At 46.1% G+C, this 23,819-nt stretch overlaps 1 protein-coding gene across 6 annotated transcripts in view; it reads left to right on the plus strand.

Annotated features, from left to right (window-relative positions):
- Positions 1–263: 263 nt before the first annotated feature.
- The window catches only part of sorbs3 (sorbin and SH3 domain containing 3), a 32,857-nt gene continuing 9,301 nt past the window's right edge, over positions 264–23,819 (plus strand). For 3 of the 6 annotated variants that reach the window (XM_062542618.1, XM_062542622.1, XM_062542623.1), the window contains exons 1-11: positions 264–386; positions 14,390–14,452; positions 15,660–15,848; positions 16,326–16,395; positions 17,061–17,194; positions 17,999–18,062; positions 19,421–19,447; positions 19,555–19,645; positions 20,465–20,570; positions 22,501–22,548; positions 23,093–23,209. In XM_062542618.1, coding sequence (XP_062398602.1) covers positions 14,441–14,452; positions 15,660–15,848; positions 16,326–16,395; positions 17,061–17,194; positions 17,999–18,062; positions 19,421–19,447; positions 19,555–19,645; positions 20,465–20,570; positions 22,501–22,548; positions 23,093–23,209 — 858 coding nt within the window. In that variant the 5' untranslated portion in view covers positions 264–386; positions 14,390–14,440. Of the gene's footprint in view, positions 387–3,030; positions 3,053–13,497; positions 13,551–14,389; positions 14,453–15,659; positions 15,849–16,325; positions 16,396–17,060; positions 17,195–17,998; positions 18,063–19,420; positions 19,448–19,554; positions 19,646–20,464; positions 20,571–22,500; positions 22,549–23,092; positions 23,210–23,819 lie in introns of those variants that run through there. The other 3 variants (XM_062542619.1, XM_062542621.1, XM_062542620.1) reach the window with 3 other exon arrangements.

A 23,819-nucleotide genomic window follows, 5' to 3' on the forward strand; every position in this document is an offset into this window, starting at 1 on the left:
GGCAGGTGTGGCACTACAGTAAGTCACTTGAGGAGAATGAGAGAGGAAAGAGAGAGTGTGACTGTTTGTGTCTGTGTGAGAGAAGGGAGGTGTGACCTTTGCTTGTTGATTGCGTAGTCTGGTGGTTAAATATTTACTTTGGATCGCAGTCTTGGGCCGCTGTGGACGAGCGTGTGACAGCCGAATAGCAGAAGAATGATTTTAGGGTATGGGAAGATGCCAGGCCACTGCCAGCCAAGGCGCCTGTAGAGAGTCAGAGAGAGAGAGAGAGAGAGAGAGAGAGAGAGAGAGAGAACTGTTCTGTGAATCCTTTCCCCGAGGGAGAAAAACATAGCTACTGATTTGCAGGCAACAACAGTTAGTCCAGGCAGACGTGATCACCTCTTGTGAGTAGTGTTTTCACTTTTACTTGTGCTAGACAGAATTGTTACCAATATTTTGCATTGTAAATTGTGAGTCACATTACTACAGCTATTTTGTATCAATATCACTTGAAGTGTGTGGATTTCGTTTAATGTTATTGCAAGTCTCGTTGAATAAAAGTGTTTGCTCATAATGTTAGAGCGTAATTAAAGGCATTGTTTGTGAGAAAGAGGAACGATCAGTGCAGTACTGAATACAGAGTGGAGGAAGAAAGTAAAAATATATTAGAAGGGAGTTTTTTGTTGTCTGTAAATTCTATCTAAAAAATTATTTATTTGGAATGAGTGAAAGTGAGAAATGCAGTAGAGTGTTTTGGGCTTCATCAAACAGCTCTACTATGGATTAATCAAGAGCGTATCAATCATTACACCATCGTTATGGTTGTACCATGGATTCATGAGGAGCATATCAATCATTACACCATCGTTATGGTGAGCTAGCTTTAATCCACAGTGATGACATAATACTGCCATGCCAGTCAGCAAATGCGTGGCACTCTGCTTATGAACCGTGTTCCAGCATTGCCTGAGCAAAGTACCTCAAGATTTGACTGCAATATTCTGATCTTATCTCAATCTCTCTCTCTCTCTCTCTCTCTCTCTCTCTCTCTCTCTCTCGCAGTCTCTGTGTCATGTGAGGAAGCAGTATTATTGGTGTCATTGACTTAACTGTGCTGTGATGTGTTTGCTGCCTGCTGTCTGGGCATTGCTCAGGATGATAAGAGTTGAATGAGCCTTGATAGCACAGCACAGTGTGGTGCAGAATGCCTTGAAAGCGTAGTAGTATTCTTCTGCACAGCAGCAAAACACATGTTGGGATGTCTTGGGATAACCCACCCAACCCCCCCCCCCCCCCCCCACACACTCGATGATCTGGTACTTTCCGTTACTCGTATATTTCCTGCTATTGCCGATCTGCAGCGTTGTTACCTCTGTCCATTGTGAATTTCGTTTCCGAGCATGAGTCATTGTGGTCCTGATTGCTCCCTGCCTGCTGCTGCTGCTGCTGCTGCCACGCTCCAGTTTCTGTGGCCTGTGCTGGGGCCTGTGCTGAGGCCTGTGCTGGGGTTGGGGCCTGTGCTGGGGCTGGGGCTGGAGAGGCCCTTTCCCTTTCTGCTCCTCACTGCCAGGCGCACTCTGGAGCTCTGTGTGGAAACACTGATTCCTCATGGACAATGATGTCTTCCAGCTGTGTGTAGGAGTCTCTCTCTCTCTCTCTCGCTCACACACACACACACACATACACTCACTCTCTCTCCCTCGCTCTGTGTGTGTGTGTGTGTGTGTGTGTGTGTGTGTGTGTGTGTGTGTGTGTGTGTGTGTGTGTGTGTGTGTGTGTGTGTGTGTGTGTGTGAAACCAATGGAGTAATTCCATTACAATGTCTTGTAAAATCCCAAGGCACTGGAGATCCAGTAAATGTCTCTGTTAGTTTGTTAATCTCACCTGTAGATGCACATTAGCTCTGAGGTTACGACCAAGAACCCTTTCGCCAGTTCTGGATAAATTGGGTGTCCCTTTAGCACTATATGTTGAAAATGATAACATGATTGTAGCTAATGTAAGTGAAATTGAAGTGGAACTTTGAAGTGGCTGCCATGTTGCTAATATCGCTGAAAGGAGTTGATGATGCCCTTGTTTACTTTGTGCAATGTTTGCTCATAGTTTTTTGAATATGCTTAGTTTGTTTGCAATTACGAATGTGGTGTCATTGTTCTGGTTGGTTTGTTCTGTGGTGTCATTGTTCTTTCAGTACTTTGAGAATATTTCAATTCAACATCAGCTGGAATGAGTTGCGAGAAAATAATTTGTCAAATGCTACTGTAGCTCTCTCTCTCTCTCTCTCTCTCTCTCTCTCTCTCTCTCTCCTTCAAACATTGGCTTGACAAGTTGGGTGCTTGTATTGCCAAAGCAGTCATACGAGCGCAAGGCTCATAGGCTTAAACCTGCATTAGATGAACAGAGACGCAGACAAGGGAGGGGAAACAACTCCCTTTGTTCCCGAATGTATTTCTATTCATATTATGAAGTGTCTGTGGGCAAGTGGGCATTGGTACTTCTGCATGTACTTCTGAGAGCAATAGTGTCCCTTGTTCATGAAACACAAAGGCTTGTGTTATTTCCAGAGCTCCAGCGAGCCCTCTGATACAGGCAGGAGGGAAATGGCCTAGTTTGTTCCCTGCTCATGATGGAACACAAGAGGGCGTAACCGTGGCGCCCGTGCCTGCTTGGGAATCTATTATTTCCAGCTGCAGATGGGATGGAAACTATTACAGAGCCTCTGACAAGCTTTAGCTGGAGAGATGTGGGTGTTTCAGGACGAGAGCAGGCTAAGTCATCAAGACACACACACACACACATGCGCACACACACACATGTACGTATATGTACACACACATACACACGCGTTCACAGACATGAACTCACACATACGTAGGCTGAGTCACTCTTTGTAGTTTATCTTTGCCTCCCCCGTCCCAGGACAGACGAAGCAGGACTCTTTCTCTCTCTCTCTCCCTCTCTCTCTCTCTCTCACTCGCTCACTCACTCACTCGCCCGCTCTCTTTCTCTTTCTCTCTTTCTCATTCTCCTCCCTCCCTCTGTCCTCAGATCACAGCTGTGCCTCTCCTCAGTAAGTACTCATCTTGTTCTTACTCTTTCTCGTAGGTTTCACACATTTTCTCATAGTTATTTCTGTTGGGAACTGTGTGTGTCTCATTCATGGGTGTTTTCTTTCATCTGCCACTCTACGGCAGCTTTTGCTTTGTCTTTTAGTTTGGATCTCTGACTTCTCTCTGGCTCAGCTGTGTGTGTGTACGTGTGTGTGTGTGTGTGTGTGTGTGTGTGTGTGTGTGTGTGCATGTGTGCAGAGGCGGCTTTTAGGGGGTGTGTTTCTTCCGTTCAGGTCCCCTGTCAGTCGCAAAACTCTGAGCAGAATGCTGGAACCATAGAGATGTATTTCAAGTGCATAACTGTATGGGATATTCTTGGCAGTATTTTGCATTTTAAATCCTAGCTTGTTATGTCTGTTGTATTTCTGTTTGCATGTTTAAGTCAGTTAATGTGTTCATGTAAACATACAATGAATAGTTCAGCAGAATGTTATTTTGTGCAGTACTGAAGGGCAGGTTGTAGGTCCTGTGCAAAATCGTAAGCACTTCTTTGTGTCTGTCAGGGCACATTCCAGTTGTGGTTGTTGGGTAAGCGTCACATGTTGTCATTGTTATAGTTTTTGACACATGTCACAACAATATGATGCTGGTAGGCCAGTGAGACTATCAGTTATTGTGCTTGGGATTTTTCCATCCTCTAATTTGACCTGTGTATGACGGCAACTCTCTTTAGTTCTGTCCAAGTATTCAGGCTTCCCATTATGACAACTTGTTGAAGAATGATCAGGGCCTTCATTTAGCATTCAGTATGTTGTTGTTTTGCCTGAATATTTGAAAATGATGTCTTAACTGCCCAGCACTGTCCTTCCCACACATATTGCAGTGTAACATAATTTTGGAGCTGCATGGATAAGGAGTGTTTGACTTCCTTATCTGAGCAAACCCTTATTGACCTATCTGTTTTGACTTGTGACATTGAATGGGCCAACCCTTGTCATGCTCTGCTGAACTGTTGACTGTGGACTTGAAAAGCAAGACAGTAAAAGTGTGTGTGTGCCAAAGTGGAAAGGCTGAGAACCAAGCTTTTGGATTAAGTTGTGATTCGCCCGTTTGGCTCGATGTTACAGTAGGGGAAATGACTGGTCCATCAGTTAAGGAAGAGATAGGAAGAGGTGGAGGGATTCTGTGAAAGAGAGAGACCATGGTGTGTGTGTGTGTGTGTGTGTGTGGAAGAGAGAGACCTGGCGGAGCGGAGGAACGGAGGAGGAATGTGCTCTCCCAGCTCACTAGGCCAGAGACTGACGGTGACCATAATCAGCTCACAGCAGGGGTCTGAGGACCAACCTGATCAGATGGGTCTGCTGGGCCTCCCTCCCTCATCCTGATTAAATGTGCTCTCTCTCACACACAAACGCACACAGACACAGACACACACACACACACACACACACACACACACACACACACCCACACAGACACACACACACACACACACACACACACAGACACACACACACACACACACACACACACACACACACACACACACACACACACACACACACAAACTCTCTCTCTCTCTCTCTCTCACACACACACACACACACACACACAGACACACACAGACACACACACACACACACACACACACACACACACAAACAAACGCACACTCTCTCTCTCTCACACACACACACACACACACACTCTCTCTCTCTCTCTCTCTCTCTCTCTCTCTCTCTCTCTCTCACACACACACACACACACACACAGACACACACACACAAACAAACGCACACTCTCTCTCTCTCTCTCTCTCACACACACACACACACACACCATTGACTGACCTGAGCACTTTGTTATGAACAACAGAATGTCAGTGTTTTACAGGAGCCTGCATTGGGAGAAGAGAGAAGGGGCACTCTGGCCTTTAGCTGAAACAGCCTGACGTCAGCAGTAAGACTACACCATATTAACCACAGTTACATGGTGTTCGGCCAAACCACTGAATTATTCACCATGAGCTGACTCAAACTGTTTACTAAATGAGTCGTCTGTCTTCTAGGCTGATCAACAGTGCAGAATGCACACGAGACATTGCCTACATTTAGTGGCCTATGCATACGTTTTTGAAATCTTTGACCAAGAGGAAGATTTGCCTTTTAAAGTATTTCTGTTACTGCATAAGTAATGATGAAAAGCCCACTCGTGCTTTGTTGTTCATGCAACACATGACAGAAACTGGACTGTCAGCTAGTGAATATCTGGGTTTCACGGCCAGCCCCTTTTTACAGTATATTGTGAAATTTCTTTGACCAAACTGGAAGACCAGGTTTGTGTGTGTTCCCTTGGTGCTGAGGAGACACATTCTTACACCGTGACTACGCTAGTTCTCCTCCATGAATTCACCTCTGCTCATCCCACGGGCTATTAATCCCCTATGTGACATTTAATCCACTGTTGTAATTCTATTTTGCTATCAGTGTAACCCCCCCCCACACACAACCACCCACACACCCTTCCCCAGTAAAAAAAAGGGGGGTTGATGGTTTGGGGTGGAGGCTGAGGGCAGAGTTGCCCTGAAGTGCCTCATCTTCCTCCAGTAATAGAGCACAGAGATAGTAGCTGTTCCCGGACTGATGAGCAGGACTAATCCTGCTGTGTTGACAGACTGAAGGGCTGAATTGCTGGCTCGTGGGGTCCGCTGCACTGTGTTTGGTTTGGGTTGTGAGCTGTGAAGGGAAGACACAGACAGAGGACTTTGCACAGACCACTGTGTGCGCTCTCTCTCTCTCTGTCAATCTATCTGTCTCTCTCTCTCTTTCTCTCTTTCTCTCTCTCTATCAATCTATCTCTCTCTCTCTCTCTCCGTCTTTGTTGCCTGTACAAGGTCATGTCAGGACCCCTTCAAACAGTGACCATCAACATGCAGTCAGACGCATACTCAAACTCATATGAGATGCCAGACCTGGGCCGGTATTACTTCACAGTGAATTCCTTTGGTCCAGTGTAGTTTTAATGCATGGCACACAATGGACTTAGGGTCAGGTTTAGGGTAGGGTGTAGCGTTTATTTGACTCATAAAGTGATGTAAGAATTCCTTTATCAGTTGATTGCTGAAGTACCTACAACAAACCACGGCACTAAGTTTATCGATGTAGAGTGGAACGGTTCCATAGACTCTGTGAGTGCAAGGTGGAAAAACAAGCAAACCGTTTGAGCAAGATCATATTCTCTGGGAAGGCATGATGAAACTCAGTGGCAGGCTTACTCATCCGAGCTCCTGTGAGCTTGCCATAACTATTCATTACTATAATAATGGAATGACTCCACTCAGCCAAAGAGCAAAGGAAGTACATAGAAAAGTACAAGAAAAACACAAGGACAATACGTGTTGATGTCAATAAAAAGAGTGAATAACACCGACGGGAGAGCCAAAAATAAACACAAGGAAGAAGGGATGACGAAAGAGAGGTGGCTTTTGGGAGGTCCCGTACGGTATTCACTGCCTTATCCTTAAGCCTACACTGAAATATCACCTTATCGCAACAAAGAGCCCTGCCCATTCAGGAAGCCCCGGAGCAGGCAGCCAAGAGGCACCGCGGCTTTTACCCAGGGCTCAGAGGTTGCCACGACAACAACCGCCAAACCGGTAGGTCTCACTCAGGCGGAGCAAGTTTTACGCGAGAGAGAGGAGATAAAGAGAAGGGGGGAAAGGAAGCTAGAGAGAAAGAGGGAGGGAGGGGGAGAGAGAGGTAGAGGGAGAGAGAAAGAGAGAGAGAGAGAGAAGGCACCTTGGATTGTCATCTGTTTCAAATGGACAGATGAGCTGTGTGAGTGTGTCTTTCTGTGTGTCTGTCTGTGTGTGTGCGCGTGTGTGTATGGGGGGGGGGGGGGGGGGGATTTTTCGTCTTTCCCAGGGATCCTGAGCATAGCAAAACTTTCCAACATTCACACATACAAATGCAAACACACACCTCCATTTGGATGAGTGAGTTTCCCTGTCTTATACAATATCACTTTGCACTGTTTTGCCTGGGAAGCTTCTCATGTGTAAAACTATAAATCTGAAGTAAAACTGTCCACATTTTATAATACAAGAGACACCTTGTCTTCCTATCCAGACATCTGCAGCTTTGGACTTGGATTAGTGTTCTTCTAGAAAACCTCCAGAGATTACCCTTGGCTAACACTAACACTGAAGCAGTATTTTGCTACATGATTGTGTGTGTGTGTGTGTGTGTGTGTGTGTGTGTGTGTGAGAGAGAGAGAGAGAGAGAGAGAGAGAGAGAGAGAGAGAGAGAGAGAGAGAGAGAGAGAGAGAGAGAGAGAAGAGAGTGAGAGAGAGACTGGCTGACTGTTAAAGATAAAAGTGGTTCTTGGCAAAGTTCTAAGATGGCCATTCAGGAAACACAGAACACCTGAGACGGCCTTTCAGAGGCCAGATTTAGTCTGCGCTCCGTCTCGTCACTTCTGCTCTTGCACTTTTATGTTGTTCTAGGGGCTCTGTTGTTTGTGTTTGTTATGTCGCTACCTGGCAATCTGATAATAGTAGTCTACAGTATACTATCTTGTCTGTCCATAGAACACCCATTAAAGCTTTTGTGTTAAGGCAATTAATTACTCTTCTTAATGATGTGAGGAGGCATTGTCTCACAGCTACAGCTGTAATGACAAATCTGGTTGCATAACCACTGCCTTGCTCAACACACATTAAACACAAACTAAGGCAGTGTTTCTTCCTCTATTGAAAGATAGCTCCGAGCTTCATGTTAGGTCTGCGTTCTCTTCCGCATGCATGGTGTTTAATCTCATGTCCCCCCCCCCTGATGGTCTGGATGGTCTTGTGTTGGTGTGTGTTGGTGAAAGGCAATGCGAGCAGACAGCGATGTCAAGCTCATTTCCCTCCTCCGCTGCTGACAAAAGGGCCGGTGGGGCCCCGGCTGCCACTGCGCTCCTCCCTCACCTCAGAGCCTGTGCACAGACGCGGCCTGATCCCTGGAGCTCGCGCTGATCCGTCTGGGAGCCCTACCTGCTCCTTGCTCCCACACCCACACACATATATACATATGCACATACTGTACACATGTGTGCACACGCACGCACACACACAGGCGCACGCGCACACAGGCACACAGGCACACAGGCGCGCACACACAGGCACACACAGGCGCATACACACACACAGGCATGCGCGCGCACACACACACACACAGGCACACACACACACAGGCATACACACACAGAGCCCTATATGTTTGCATATGCAAAAAAGAAAGAAAGGATAAAGAAAAATCCGTGTGTGTGATGTGTGTGTGTGTGTGTGCGGAGGAACAGTGAGGGTGTTCCATGAGTTCTGGAGGAAGTGTGCAGATGCAAAATGTCGCTGAACTGAGGCACCAATGTGCTCAAAGGCAGTGGACTAAATGACGCTCTCAAATTATTCAGACAGCTTTGGACGTGTTCCTCTCGACTTGTGACCTGCAATTGCAAAGGCAACACGCCACGACGTTCTGAGAATGTGAGTAATATGCAGCCCACACTAGCCTTTGCCTGCCCCCTGGCCGCTCGATTAGCATGTGAATGGAGGCTTAAGATAAACCACTGCTCTTCATTTCTGACCGGTATGCGAGGACCGTCCTCTGCCTCCCTTGGCTGGATGGCCAGGCAACAGGGCCTGAAGCACCATACAAGGCAGCGAAGCGGAGGCGCCTGTGATAACTTTGTATATCTTACCTAATAACAACACATCATAAGCAAGCCTGTGCGCAGATCCTTGTATGGGATCCGCTCCTGTTTTTTTTTCTGTGAGCCAAGTTGCTGCGAGGAACGAAGATGCCGGGAGACGGAGTGATTCACCTTTAGTCGGGGAGGTCAGACAGCGTCTGAGGGTGATAATAATGTTGTCGGTGTAATTCCCGGGTAGTGATGGGGGGGGGGTGGAAGCGTTCTTTTTTTTCTTCTCCAGCTTGGGGTGTTCTGTCTCTGGGCCTGTGTGTCCACTGTTATTCTTTCATTAAGAGATTCTTTACCCTCCTCACGCTCTTGTTTTCTGCTCCTTTTGCGTTTGCATAGATTGTTTTCCCTCTTTGCCGCAGGGCTGAAGGGGCAACTGCTGAATTCCTTTGGTGTTGTTGAAGTACGAATCTGACAGAGCAGTGGACGAAGGGAATTGTAATGGTGTTTTATTTGGTTGGTGTTGTCTCTGTAGACTGTTTACTCAGAATCATGGTTGTGTTCCATGCATGTTTGTCTTTTGATAGCTATAAATATAAACACAGGGGAATTAAAAAATGTAACAGGGAAACATTGGGATCATTATGTTATCATTAGTCATAGTTTATCCAGGAAGCACACACAGCACTGGCTTCCAAAAGTAGTTTGTTTCCGTTCGGGGAGCAATGTTTGAAGCTGTGTTTATGCTCAAATCGGTATCTGTTTGGAAAAATCCAGATCGAATTAATGACCCCGCAAATGCAAGCAAACAAAGTAGAGAGCAGCGTCCACATCGGTCCAGAGGCAGCTGGGCTGCAGCCGGGCAGTCGGCGTATGCAATCATTAACTCGCCCTTTTCTTTCATAGACGGGGAGGTTAACACCACAGATGTTGGCAGGGGTCAAATAAAGTTGTCTTGCCCATCTCTTTAGACATCGGGACAGTGAAAATGGCATTGAGGGGCTGTCACCCCGGTTGACTGATCGGACCCCTCTTCTGTGTCATCAATGGCATGCATCAAATGGTTTTATTGATGTAGTTGTTGTGGTATAGACAGTTGTGTGGATCAGTGGATGGTCAGTGGAGAGGTGCTAGTGGAGGTCCTGTGGCTTTGTTTGTAGACCGCACGTCCAAAAGTGAAGAGAGCTTTTGTCAGATGGGAGGTCCCATGGCTTTGTTTGCTGACTGCATGTCCAACGACAGTGGCTTTTGTCCGGGGGAGCAGAAGGTCAGAGCGCCATCCCTTCCATGGGGAAGATGGAGAGAATGACCAATTGTGCGACTCACTAAATGAGTGTTGCTGGAATTTGGTAAATATTGAAAACGCAAGGGCTCTTCTAGGCAAAGTCATCTTCTTATGCTGTTAACTGCCCCAGCGAATATATGCACAGGGCTTTATAAGTGATACCACAATCACTGTGGTTCAATATGACGGTCGGTCATGGTGGAATCACAATGGCTACATATTTGGGAACCTCATAGTTAATTCATGCAGCCTGAATGGTTCGCATTCCTGACTTGGTGGGTCCTTCAGCTGGTCTCATTCTGCAGGCCTCTGTGTGGAGGAGGAGTGTGTACAGTATATGATTTCTTTGAGGGTTGGGAAATATCTTGAATGAGACACTGTACAGTCTGCGTTCTCACAAGCATGTTGGAGTGTGCAATTAGTTGAATGCCCTGGGATTTGTTTTCATGATGAAATAGAGAGACTCCTTTTTTTTTTGCTCTGTAATGTAAACATGGTGCCTATATACAGTAATGCAGAGGGATGGGTAGGGTGTGGTGTGTCTTGGTTGTATCCTGTTGGTCACTGACCTAGTGCTCTGACTCACCGTGCTTGTGAGCAATATGTGAGCTTCATACTGAATCCTTAGAGGCCTTAATTGGCCTCTAAGTCCACTATGGCTTCTCGCTTTGTTGGATTAATCAGCCATGTCGGCTAGTGTTATTCTCTGAGATTTAATGCTCCCCCGCTTACTTATTATTGCCACAAGTGGAGTATGGGATGTTGTCTTGTTGAGTTGTTGTCTGGATATATCCTCATCATAGTCTAGAAACCACCAATGATACTCAGTCATGGGTGTGTTCCTTATTAGGGCAATGCTTTGTGTCACAGTCAGAAATTGCATTCCAACATGACAACGTGAAATGTTTGTTGCGTGTATGTTGTGCTGCAAACGTCAACAATACAGATATGAGTCTGTGTCATTGCGACAGTGATGTAAGAAGTCATGAATAAGCCGAATGCCATGTGGGCAAGAATCTGTTCCATACACATGAGCCTCTATATCCCCCTGACACTTACAGCTTTGTGGCCCAGAGGGATGCCCAGTGAGGAGTGGAGAGGAGTGGAGAAGAGAGATGAGGAGGGGAGAGGAGAGGAGAAGAGAGAAGAGGAGGGGAGAGGAGAGGAGATGAGAGAAGAGGAGGGGAGATGAGAGTAGAGGAGTGCTGAAGAGAGGAGAGGAGAAGAGAGAAGAGATGATGTGTGAAGAGGACAGAAGACAGTAGAGGAGAGGAAAAGAGGTGTGAAGAGAGGAGTGTAGAGAAGAGAAAAGGAAATGAAAAGAAAGGAGAGGAGAAGAGAAAAGAAGAGAAGAGAAGAGAGAAGTGAAGAGGAGTGGAGTGGAGGAAAGGAAAGGAGAGTAGACGAGGCGTGAGGCCATGTGAGAGTGATTTGCGCGGAGGCTCCTCCTCAGGAGTCCAATTAAAGTGTCTCATTGTCTTCCTGCATCCTGTTACCTCCAAATACAACAATTGCATTACCGCAGCGCAGCGCTGGCTAGCTGCAGGCTTGGCCTTTTTCTGAGTTTAACACGTTACTGACAGACTTGGCCCCATGTTACGGGAGCGGGACGAGTTGTCTCCGATCCAGTGTGTCGCAAGAGAGTATTGGTCACTCACAAGACCCTCTGACCAGACAAGAAATTGACTGTGACTGGACCGGAGGGTGTCGAGTTGGCAATAAAGCCTGCAACTTTTGACACGGAGCCAGAACGCAGTCTCACCGCACGCCGAAAGCTGTCTGATATCCGAGCCAAGTTTACAGAGACGAGACATCCCCATCCTAACAGGCCCTGGAGAAATCCAGCTCCCACACTCTAAACTCCCATCTCCATGTTTGGCTGAGGAAGTAAATATCTTGCCTTGAGATTTGGAAGATGTCCTGCACATTCAACAGGACAACAAGCACATCTCTGTTAATGTGTAACCCAGCCAAACAAACAGGCTCCCCTGAAGCAGGTCTCCCAGGGTGCACCACCCCTACCCAAGGGTGTTTTCCGCCTCTTGCATGGGGAAGTGCACTTCAGTGCTTGTAAGCCGATAAGAATGTGTAGGGTGTTCAAAGTAAACACTATTTCTGGTCTGCATGCGTGTGTTCCTGTGAATTCTTGAGCCAGATATGAGAGGGCTGAATTGACCTTATTAGGTTGGCTCTCGGCTCGGCTCTCTCCTCGGTTTTGGCGAGAGCGTCGGGCTTTGGAGAGAGAGAGAGAGAGAGAGAGAGAGAGAGAGAGAGAGAGAGAGAGTGAGCGCTGGACTTAGAGAGCTGGAGCTCCTGGCTTCTCCTGCACTCCCCCCTCAATACTCATTTAGGTAATGAAAGCCTCAGGAGCCAGACGCAGTGCGGAGCAGGCCAAGCGGCCTCACCAGCTTTTTAAGGCTTGGTCTGTTTCGAGGGGCTCCACTGATTTAAGGACTTGTTTTCCTCCTTCCAGCCTCTTTCCCCGTGTCGTTATTTGCCTTAAAGGCCGACCCTCTGAGAAGCAGAAATGGGAGACATTTTGCAGACTTGACTGTGGGAAAGTGTTGATCATGAATGGGTTTAAAAGACTTAAACAAGTCAAACAGACATGCCAGTGTGGTCTGGTTAGCGTGGTTTATTCAAAACAAACTGTAGATTTTAAGACAGTTTGATAGGGAAGGGTTAAAGGATGGATCACCCTTTCTGCTGTGGTTCAGAGATTGACCTTTTTGATATAAAATTTAATCTTTCATCAGATGATGAAAATGTCAGCAGTGATTGTACTGTCACGGGGAGACCACAATAATCCAAAGATATGGGGGAGCTTGGTATCATTTCCCTCACATGCAGATAAGCCTACTCTACCAGCATTTAACATTTTGTTATCTGTGGAGTCAGTGAGTCAGTGTTGGACAAAGAATGATAATTTATCAGCGTCAGGGGGACGTGCATCATCTTGAAAAATGCTGGACACAAGACACAAGATGCTGGACACACACACACACACACACACACACACACACACACACACACACACACACACACACACACACGCACGCACACACACACACTGTGCTGAACTGAGCTGAGCTGTTCTTCCTGTTATGTAATGCAGCACAGTCAGGGGTTATGAGTCATTTGGGGAGACACATCTGCTTAAGATTGCATAGCGAAGGCTAGTTATTCCCATGTGCAGGGGGGACTAGCAGTGTGTGATTTGGACCACAGGACACTGGATATGGCAGTCGGAGGACACTGACCGCAGTCGTTAGACGCCGTAATGTTCCGTTTTAGACAGCGCTTGGAAAACTCATCTTCGTACAGTTGAAACACTCACATTCTAAACGGCTGAAAGCTGACCCCTAGACGGAAAGTAGTGATCATTTCAGAGGGCGCAGGTCCCGGGTTTCCATGCCAACCTACATAGTTACTACTGACCCTATTCAGATACCGAGGGAAAGGAGATTGCCTCACACTTGAGCGGAAATTACCCCCTCTGTTCGATTCTGCGCTCCTTTGAAGTGGAATCAGCTTTCCTAATCTGCTTTGCTAAGGTGCCGGACATTTGAACTTGAAGGCCTTTTTTTTAATCCTCTTCTAGCTTCCCTCTACTTTTTTTTCCAGCATAGTTCTGTATTTTTTTTTTTTTTTTTTTTTTTTGCTCAGTTTGGCTGGTGGACCCGGGACTGTCCCGGGTATGTGTTATGTTATGGAAGAATCCCGCAAGCTTGTGACTCAGTGTCATTGTTTTGGTATGGGGTTTGCTATGGTGACAGGGGAAAGATGGAGATCTTTTCCACCTCATGGGACTCCATCAACAGCATTTAACTTCAAGTAGAAATGTGTTCTTGCTGGGTATATAAACTCGGTTGGAAGATATATACCTTCTCACTCCTGACAGCTTTTCAGTGGTAGAAAATAACACAAAGGCAAAGACATGACGTCTCTATAGCCTGTGTGTTGTTGTCCATCCTGGCGCTTGCTTAGCTTCATGTTGTATGGTCACCTGGTGCCTGTGGAGGGGCAACTCAGCAGTGAGGTGACATAGTGGATGCCAAATGGGATAACTCGATAAAGTTAAGGTGAAAGGAATGCAGACAAACACATCACAGGCTTGGAAATAGCGCCATTCGAGTGCTTTCATTTAGGCTCTCACTAAACGACATTTCATTACGAGAGTTCCATTATCAGTCAGGGTGTGAGGTCAAGGAGGAGGATTAGATTAAATTATATTATATTCTAGTCTCAACCATCTGAACTATTTTGTCAAGCTTGTGTTTCCAAACTGGTGTATTTGTGTGTAAATAAACTGTTTGGAAACATGGTCAACTGTATCAGTGAGGTGTAATGTACTACTAACAAATGTTTTCTTTTTCTTTTTTCCCTTTCACAGTTGTGAAAATCCTGTTGGTGACCATCAGCAATCAAGACTAATTCCGATGACATGCAGCCACAGGTATGCCAGTGTAATCAGAAGAAACAGACTAAATATGGGGAACATTTATTGACTGTAGTCTGGGGATCTGTCCCCTCCCTTCAGCCTTTTCTAAAGAAACGTTTAAAAAATGCTCTCTTTTGTGCTAAACACAGAGAAGTCTCCTTGTGTGAGTTTTTTTTCTCAGTCAATTGCATTTGTCTCGCATGTCTCGGATACCTTTGAAAGCTTCCAAAACTGTTATTTTTCTCCTCAATTGGGCCTAAAAGATGCAGCAACAAGACCAAGATGTACTAGAGCGGGTGAAAGGGGGAGCTATTTATGGCGAGTCTTGTATTTCCATGCAAATGGCGCTGTCCCTGCTCTTCACAATGGCATCTCCCTGATTTTTACGAGATACAGTTTCACACTTGGTGAGAAACCAAAGGATCTTCCCATGACCCCTGCAGCTCCGCCGGTCCTCTCTCGCACACAAACATGCAGGAGTCAGGTCTGCGAGAGGAGGAGGAGGAGGAGGAGGAGGGGGAGGGAGGGGGGGTGGCGGCACCCAGGGATGGACTGACGAGCGAGCGGTCACCATGGCGACGAGGGGGGCCTTGCGAAAGGGGACGTGATCGAGAGCTCGGTCAGCGAGCCTCTCTCTCTCTCTCTCTCTCTCTCTCTCTCTCTCTCTCTCTCTCTCTGATGGTTGATGGGGGCGACCCCCTTCTGACCCCCCTTGCCCCGGCAACGCCTCTTGGCCTGGGAGGGAGCGGGAGAGTGCCCCCCCCGAATAGGCTTCTAATGGGGCCATAATGAGCCTATCCGCTTTCACCCTCGGACCGCTTAGCCACAATGGGGCCTTTCTCCGGGCCTGGCTAAAGAGATGATGGAGAGGGTGGATCGGCTCGTCCTACGCTCACCGCTTTAAATAAATTACGGGCCTCACCAAAACCTGGTCAACAAGGTCCAATTAGTCTCGGAAGAAAGGAGACATACCTTAACTAGGAGAAAGAGGAGAGGAGAGAGTGTGTACAGTAGGTGTTGTGTGTGCTGTGTTACGGTTTAGCGGTCCTATCTTTCTGTACTGGTCCTTAATAGTCTTCATCTCTCCAGCTGGTTCGTAAACCTGCGTGGAGGACAGAAGAGGAATTGAAGGGATGTGGGCACCCAGGTTCGGTACTTTCCTGTAACTCTCTCTTTCTCTCTCTCTCTCTCTCTCTGTCTCTCTCTCTCTCTCCCATGCTAGCGACAGGTGGAGGTGCATAACCATCTGAATGGCTCACGGATTGTGTTCTCAGACGAGGGACAGCCACACACTAGACCCCAGCAGCAGCTTCTCACCGCTCCGGATCTGACCCAGGAAGTGCTGATCTCACCTGGCCTGCCCACCCCGCCGCTCAGCCCATTCCGCATGGCCCAGCATCCACAAGAGAAGGCCAGTAGCAGCTTGTATCAGTAACTGTATAATGGTTATGTAATCACCATGCCAGGCAATGTTAGCATAGCATAAAATATAGGCAGACTTTCACCTTTAGTGTACTGCAGTGGACTAGTGTTTTAGTCATCAGGTTCTTTAGCTCCTCAGTGAAAGTCAATCAACTACAGATTACCCTATTTTATGGCCCATTGCATTTGCACTCAATGTTTTCCAAAGATAGATCGTAGCTATAAATGCTGAACTGCTGTGTGTTTTTCAGTAGATTATTCTGACCAAGGCCAGCGATTAAGCAACACTACCACCTAGTGGTACTCTGCTGCATTGCATGGTCTTCCCTGAATATAAGAGGAAATGTTTTGTGTGCTGGTTAATTATTGTTGAGTCATCTGTTATATGGTCTGTGATTGGCTGAGTACAGGGTTGGTCCACAAGTCTTTAAGTTTGATGGGGTTTTTTTTGGTTGTCTGCTATTAGGTGGCAGAAGTGAATGGCAATAACTATCCACCTCGAAGTTTTGGATCTTACTACGGCCCTTCGCAAATAGGTATGTTTTTTTTTTTATTATTATTTAAACAAGTCTTGCAGAATTGAGAATTAAAAGAAATAGACATCATAAATAACACACAGAAACATATCAATATCTGATCAATGCTGTATAGTATAGTGGTAAAACTTCTCTCAGAACTATCTACTTTTAGTTAACACTTTACTTAAAGGTATCTGCATAAGAGTGACATGACACTGTCATAAACACATGACACTGTCATGATACATGGACCCTGATCCTAACCCTAAACCTAATTTGTCGTGACAAAAAACGAATGACGTTAATGACAGAAGCGTCATGTCATAAACGTTTATCACTTGTTTATGATGTTTATGACACGTTCATGACAGTCATGTGACTCTAATGTAGATATTTTCATGTAAATTGTAACCCACTTGTATGACAGGACAGTTATTCCCCAACTGCATGCACTCCCAACCGTTTAAACACAGGCTCTCTGTGGCCCACTAGTGGTGAAAACAATGCTGTTTGATGAACAGTTGGAGTTTCTGTAGTTCTAAACTATACATGGAAATGCGTGTATGTTGTACATAATTAATAGCTTTCCATAGCATGGGGATTGTGGTTACATTGACTGTTCCACGATCCAGTGTGTACAGCAGTGAAATTATTGAGATCATTTTTCTCTTTTTCAACTAAAGGAATGATGTCCAATGGTCAATCTGGGGGATCTTCCACCCTTCCACGGAGACCAGCGACCAGAGAGGAGCGATTCATCAAGTTCTCTGGCATCGGCCCTGTGGACGAGACAGGCATGCCTATAGCCTCCAGATCGGTCAGTCAAGGCTGAGCTCATCCTGTCTTATCATCTCTCACTGGTGTCGAAATGTCCCTGAAATAGCGTTAGTCCTTGTAGAACTGAAGCCTTATCAGTAGTTTGCACATCAAGTGTATGCGCATGTCTTGCTGAGTATATGCTTTGCTCACTCTGTGAAATGGTCCACCCAAACCCTTGTAATTGCTCATAATAGTTTAATGTGAGTCATAGAGATCAGAGGTCCATGGTCACTTTACTCATCTAACACGCTGTAATGAGGAGATTAATGGTCATGATTCAGGGAAACAGCATGTTCACTCCACCTCAGAAAGTACTGTGGTGGACAATGCCAAACCCCTGACTATGCGCATTTAAAACACTGACAATCAGCAGCATGCACACTCTCTTAAAACAAACATGTTGAAACAACACAGCACATATTGTGTAACAAATAAAAAAGAAAACAGCACAAACTGTGTTGTCCCTATATCTGGACACAGAGATGTACATTATTATAAACAACGCAAGTTGTGTTGTTTTCAACACATTTGTTTTGAGCATGTATTTAGTATGCAGATAGAAGTATCCACACTGATCAGGACATAGCATGTATTGGCTAGTGTTTCCTCCCCAGTGGAACCTTGAGTGTCTATGCCTTTGAATAATGAATGAATACAGTGTAGACAGCATGCAGTATGGTCTATTGTGCTGTATTCTACAGAATGATACCACTGAGGTGGCTGTATAGTGTCAATCAATTGTTGTTATCTATGTGTTCAGTGGTATTTCCACTCAGCTCCTCATTGTCTTTCTCTCCCGCAGAGTGTGAACAAACCCAAAGACTGGTACAAGAGCATGTTCAGACAGATCCATAAGAGGCCAGAAGGTATTATTTCTCCATCTCTTTTCTCCTTCTTTTCTCTCCTTCTCTCACTCCAATGCCTCCCTCCCTCTCTTTCTTTCTTTCTCTCTCTCTCTCTCTCTCTCTCTCTCTCTCTCTCTCTCTCTCTCTCTCGCTCACACACCACACACACACACACAGACACACACACACACATACTGATAGCAGCACACAGCAAGAGAAAATTCCTTTCTGTCAGCCTTTGTTATTGCTGAGCTGAAGTGAACAGCATCCTGGGAGCCTAAAGGCTCATATTAAGAGAAATAGCTGCTTCAGTGTTCACATGTCTGTCTCACCTCTCACCCTGATGAATTCCAGAGCAAAATGCCAAATGAACCAAACACTCCTCCGGAAAATGTCATGAATGTAGCCTACGAAAACTAAGTGTTTCACTCTGAATTCAGTTGGATCAAGACGCGTAGCAGAAGTAGAATTAAAAACTACTGTTGTCTATAGGAAAGGGGAAAAAAATCATGTTGAACTGTTACACTGCCGTTGTGAATGTGGTACCATACTTCAGACACCAGAGATCGTGTTACTCTGTGGTAAAGCTGGAAGTCTTGCTTGATTAATACAGCCATTGGCCAGACTGCAATACTTTCCTAATGCCGCTGGAATGCAACTCAACTGCAGAGCCAAACTAGGGAGCAGCAGATCTTACATTATGAGGTCAAACCTCTGCTGCTACTTTAGATGTGCTCACCTCATTTTGCTCGGAGCGAACTGGCAGGGGGAGGTATGATACTGATATCAATCATTCATATGGCCCAATGAGTCCTGGAATGCATACATTATATAGACACTGCTTGATCCACCCCTCCCTCACTCCTCCCGTTTTCAGAACTTTACCATTTGTACAGTCTTAAACAGAAGCAGAAAACTGGTTCTCTTCATTCAGTTCATAGATTCTCAGTTGGAACATTATGCAGGGTAACAGGCTATATAACAGCAAGAAGCAATGTACTACAACGCTCAGACATATGTATGTGTACACCGTCAAGCCACAAACAAGCAAACCCAAATACACAGACACTTCAGAGTTACAGTATATGAAGAACAGGATAGCCACATACAGTAGGAGGAGTACTGTATACTCTTCTTAAACTGAGTGTGTTGGAAACAGCACAAACTGTGTCGTCCCTATCTGGAAGCTTAAGTTGTGTTGTTTTCAACAGGAGTGTGCCTTCTTATTTCTCCCCCTCTTATGACACCCTTTTAATAACAAGAGGCATGAACTAAAGGTGTGATATAATGATACAGAGAGTGGCAAATAATGATGATGGGAAAAGGAAATAACTTGTGTAAATCATATTAACACAGATGTCATTTCCTTCTTGCTACAGATGAAATGGAGTATTGGTCAGCAGAAAGTGAGTCTTGGTTTCAGATTTTCTGGAAAACTCCATCACGGATAATAGATGAACCTCATCAGTATATGTAAGTAACACTAACTGTTGTGTGTGTGCCGTTCCCATAGGGAGCCAGCAGCCAGAGCCGGTGAAGGTAGACTGGCCTGCGGAGGGGAAGGACATCTTCACCCTGGACCCGTATGGATCCCTGCCTGACTGGTGAGCTGGAGACGCGGGAGGTGGAACAGAGTCATGAAATGACTAATCACAGAGTCCCAGGAGTTTCATATTGTGTATACAATTTTAAAAAAGAAAACAGCACAAACTGTGTTGTCCCTATCTGGACACAGAGATGTATTAAAAAAAAAACAGCACCTTATACAGAATCATATGAGTTTCAGTGGAATCAGTAAATGAGTGTGTTTTGGGTGTGGAGAGGGATGCGGAGTTAGAGATATGTAGAGAGGAGAGAGAGAGATAGAGAGAGAGAGAGGGAGGGAGATAGAGACAGGGAGAGAGAGGTGTGTCTGTGTATGATATCTTTAACTGGGTGTGTATGCATAAATATCAAGCAGGGTGTGAATGAGTAGTCTGGCGGTGGCTCCTTAGTCAGTCCCAGCCGTAACACCAGTGTTTGTCTCAATATTTGGGGTCAGGTGAAGTAACGGCAAGAGCATAAATATAGCTCTTTGTTACAAACCGCCATGCTCTCTGCATGAGGTAAACCATTTCGAAACTCACACATGACCTGTGATTACTATGAGCAGGGTCTACTGCTAGACAGCCCACACAAATTCCAATGGAAACTCATGGAAAGGTGGAATAGACAGGGTAGAAAAAAAAACAAGAGCTTGGCAGACATGTTGGGATCTGTTGCTGCCGGCATTGACTATGACAACCTGATAAAGTGGTTGTCCGGGCATGTGTGCATGTGTGTGAGAGAGTGTGTGCTTCTTACTGTGTGTGTTTGCTTGTGAGTGTGTGTGCTTATGCTTATGTGTGTGTGTTTTCATTTTTGTTTTGGGGATTATGTTACAGGAGTGATGAGCTGGGGGTGGGAGAGAAGCACCCAAAGCCAAAGAGCATTTACGACTTTGAACCTGCACAGAGCAACACTCACAGCACCCCCGTGAACAGCAGCCAGGTAAGGGGCCTTGCACTGTTGGACTTATTTGCACTACCAACTTCACACACACCTCATACTGGACCACAGTACCAATCCTCAGTACATTCATGCACATCTCTATCTATAGTATTTTACTGCTCCTTTAGTCATGTTGATTTGTTGATTTGCTTTGTATTTTCCTGTTTACATTGTAATGTATGTTGTGTGTGGTGTCTTAAGCTGCTGGGACCTTGAATTTCCCCTTGGGGATCAATAAAGTATCTATCTATCTATCTGTCTACCTGTTTCAGGGGACACTTACAACCTTTTCAGCTATTTCACATGTACAGTACAGCACATGCACATGCAGCTAGCAGTGAGAGAGCAGTGTCTGGGAAAGTTTGTTTTTATGTTGGTTTTGTCTGAGTGAAATGCTGATTGTTGATGAGGCATTGCACACAGTTTTGCAAATATTTGTCTTTGAGTTGTTTTGAGTCAGCCAGTATTTGGTGTGCTAGTTTGGGAGTGAATATCATTGTCCTTGGAACGGAAAAGTTTGAACTTTCTGCCTGTACTGAGCAAGCCATTTGCAAATTAGTTTAAGACACAATTGGATTAGTGCCGCTTTATCACTTTTCCTGTTACAAATTGAGGAGATAACTTTGCATGTTACGACTTATTTATAGCACAGATGACAGATGTATTAACTCTTGGTGGGTCACATAGTAAGAGTACTTAAAGGACACTAGGTTTATACAGTGTAGGTGTTCTGCATGGGATGTTTGGTTGTTGTGTGTATAACTGTGTAGGTGTTGTTTTTTGTGTATGTGTGTGTGTGTGGGCGTATACACACATACTAGTCGTACACATGGAAGAATTAGTTTAGAGCTTTTTTTGTTTTGTTTGTGGTCTTAGATAAATTGAGTAAGTTGGAGCTCCGCTTGTTTGTCTGGGACCATGCTGTTGGAGACACTCTTGTCACCGCGTTCCAATCCCTGCTGGGAAGAGAATGAGCTTTGGCACTCGGCGGGGGAGAAGAAAAGAAATCATTGTTCGTGCGCGGAGCCCGAAGTCGTCTCAGGGTAGAGGCGTCTTGTGATAGTGATTAGGCTGTTAACCGCTCGCGCTCGTCTACTGTACCCCGCCGATCCCTATAGCTCACGGGCCACTCTCCCTCTCTCGCCTCTCCTGGGAGGTCGTCAGGCTCGGCTGCCCGTCCACGGCTCGGCGCCTCAACGTGAGCGTCACGGCGGTGTTTTTTTTTTTTTAGCTCGGGCCCGGTTCGGGAGCGCGGGCCGTGTCGAGTGCCGAGTGCCGAGTGACATCACTGGCCCGACGGCGTCGTTGTGATCCGCAGGGTGAGTGTCTCCGCGACGCTCTTGGCTCTGAGAGCACCCAGTTCTGCCAAGGAGGACTCTCATTGTGAGGCCTTTTAGCCTCGTGAGGAATGCCTTGCGTAAATCCTTCTCTCCGGGGGCTTCTTTTGCACATCATTTACATGGTGTCGCTCTTTAAGGTGCCTTGCAAATGAAGTCTGCGATGTTGAGTCTGTGGAGTCTTTTGAGCCGGGTAACTGGCAGATAATTAATGACATGAATCAGATTGAAGTCTGGCCCACCCTGGCCCCTGTTGTGTGTGAGCGGGGTCTGGAGGCAGTTACTTGTCTGTGAGGGACCATGGAAGAAGGTCCAGACTCGTTTTGAAGTGTTTGTGTTGGAGTGTTTATGTGTTTATTCATACCTTTGGAAAAGTCACTGTTGTGTAAACATGTGTCTGAAATGCTGCCTAAGTGTATTCCTTCCACTTTCCAAACAGTTTTGGCATGTGTTTTAAGAGACTGTCTAGTTATAAAGAAATACGACGACTACGTTGCCATAATTGCTGACCCATTTGAGTATTTTGTGGCTGATAGCATGCTTGTAGGCCAGGTTCTGGTTTTGCTCACAGTGTTTGTCTTGCTCACTCGCAGCTCCAGGTACAGAGGACCCCTGAGCAGCCACGCTCCCCCTCCATAGAGGTGAGTGCCATTCATCACTGCTAAGCACACACACAGACGTGAAAGCAGTGGATCTCCCCAGTGGAATGGAAACATACCCATGTCCCTCTGAATGCAAGTGTACACACACTGTGTCTGTGTGTGTGTGTGTGTGTGTGTGTGTGTGTGTGTGTGTGTGTGTGTGTCTGTGTGTGTGTGTGTGTGTGTGTGTGTGAGTGTGTGAGTGTGTGTGTGTGTGTGTGTGTGTGTGTGCGTGCGTGTGTGCATGTGGGTCTGTTTGTCCTTACATCCCTCAGCTCTCAAAGCGTCTTTAGTCCTCTAGGTATGCACTGTGGCCAGCCAATGAACAATGTTTTATGGAGGTAAACTTTATGGAGTCTTGTGAGCAGACCACAGCTGTTCTGTAGTCTAGAACACTGTATCTCCGCCATTCAGGATATTGAATTTGTGTCACGGGTTGTTGCTTAAGCTATATAATGTCCTTTTCTCTTAATGTCACGACAACCTCAGCCGTTCATTTATGACTATTCGTTTAATGTTGTGTTTCCGTGGTCGCGTTGCTCAGGCGACGCTGGTGTCGGAGCTGAACCGCTTCGAGGCGGAGCTGGACTCGGACATCCGTGGGCTGGAGAGGAAGCTTTCCCAGAAGCAGCATCAGCCGCGGCGGCGAGGCTGGGGTGAGGTACTGAGTCACCCCCTTTTAGACGCCGCTCACTGCCACAGACACCACAGACACTAGATACCACAGACACTACAGACACCACAGACACTACAGATACCACAGACACTAGATACCACAGACACCACAGACACTACAGACACTACAGACACCACAGACACCACAGACACTACGGACATCACAGTCACTACGGACATCACAGACACCACAGACACCACAGACACCACAGACATCATCTCTGAACCCCCCAAGACCTCAAGGCCTGTGCCCTCTCTCACACACCCCCCCAAAGAACCCCCCATCTACACTCTCTACTAATGGTGTGTGTCCCCTTGAACCTCATGACACTCTGCTCTGTACTGCCTGCCTGCCTGACTGCCCACTTTCCCTCATTTCTAGCTTTGCCACTTTGCCCTGACAGGCCCAAACGCACTGCATTCTTTGCAGTCTGAAACCTATTGGATTTAATCCAAGCTTATAGTGTAACTGCTGAGCGTCGATGCAAATGATGTTGAAAGTGATGGGATTTGCTTGTGATTCAAGTCATAAATGGCTGTGAAAACAGTGATGCAAAGCGTGCAGCTAAGCTCAGTGACTTACTTTCAGAATGCCA

Source organism: Sardina pilchardus, chromosome 8 (assembly GCF_963854185.1).
Source record: "Sardina pilchardus chromosome 8, fSarPil1.1, whole genome shotgun sequence".
Classification (NCBI taxonomy): Eukaryota; Metazoa; Chordata; class Actinopteri; order Clupeiformes; family Clupeidae; genus Sardina; species Sardina pilchardus.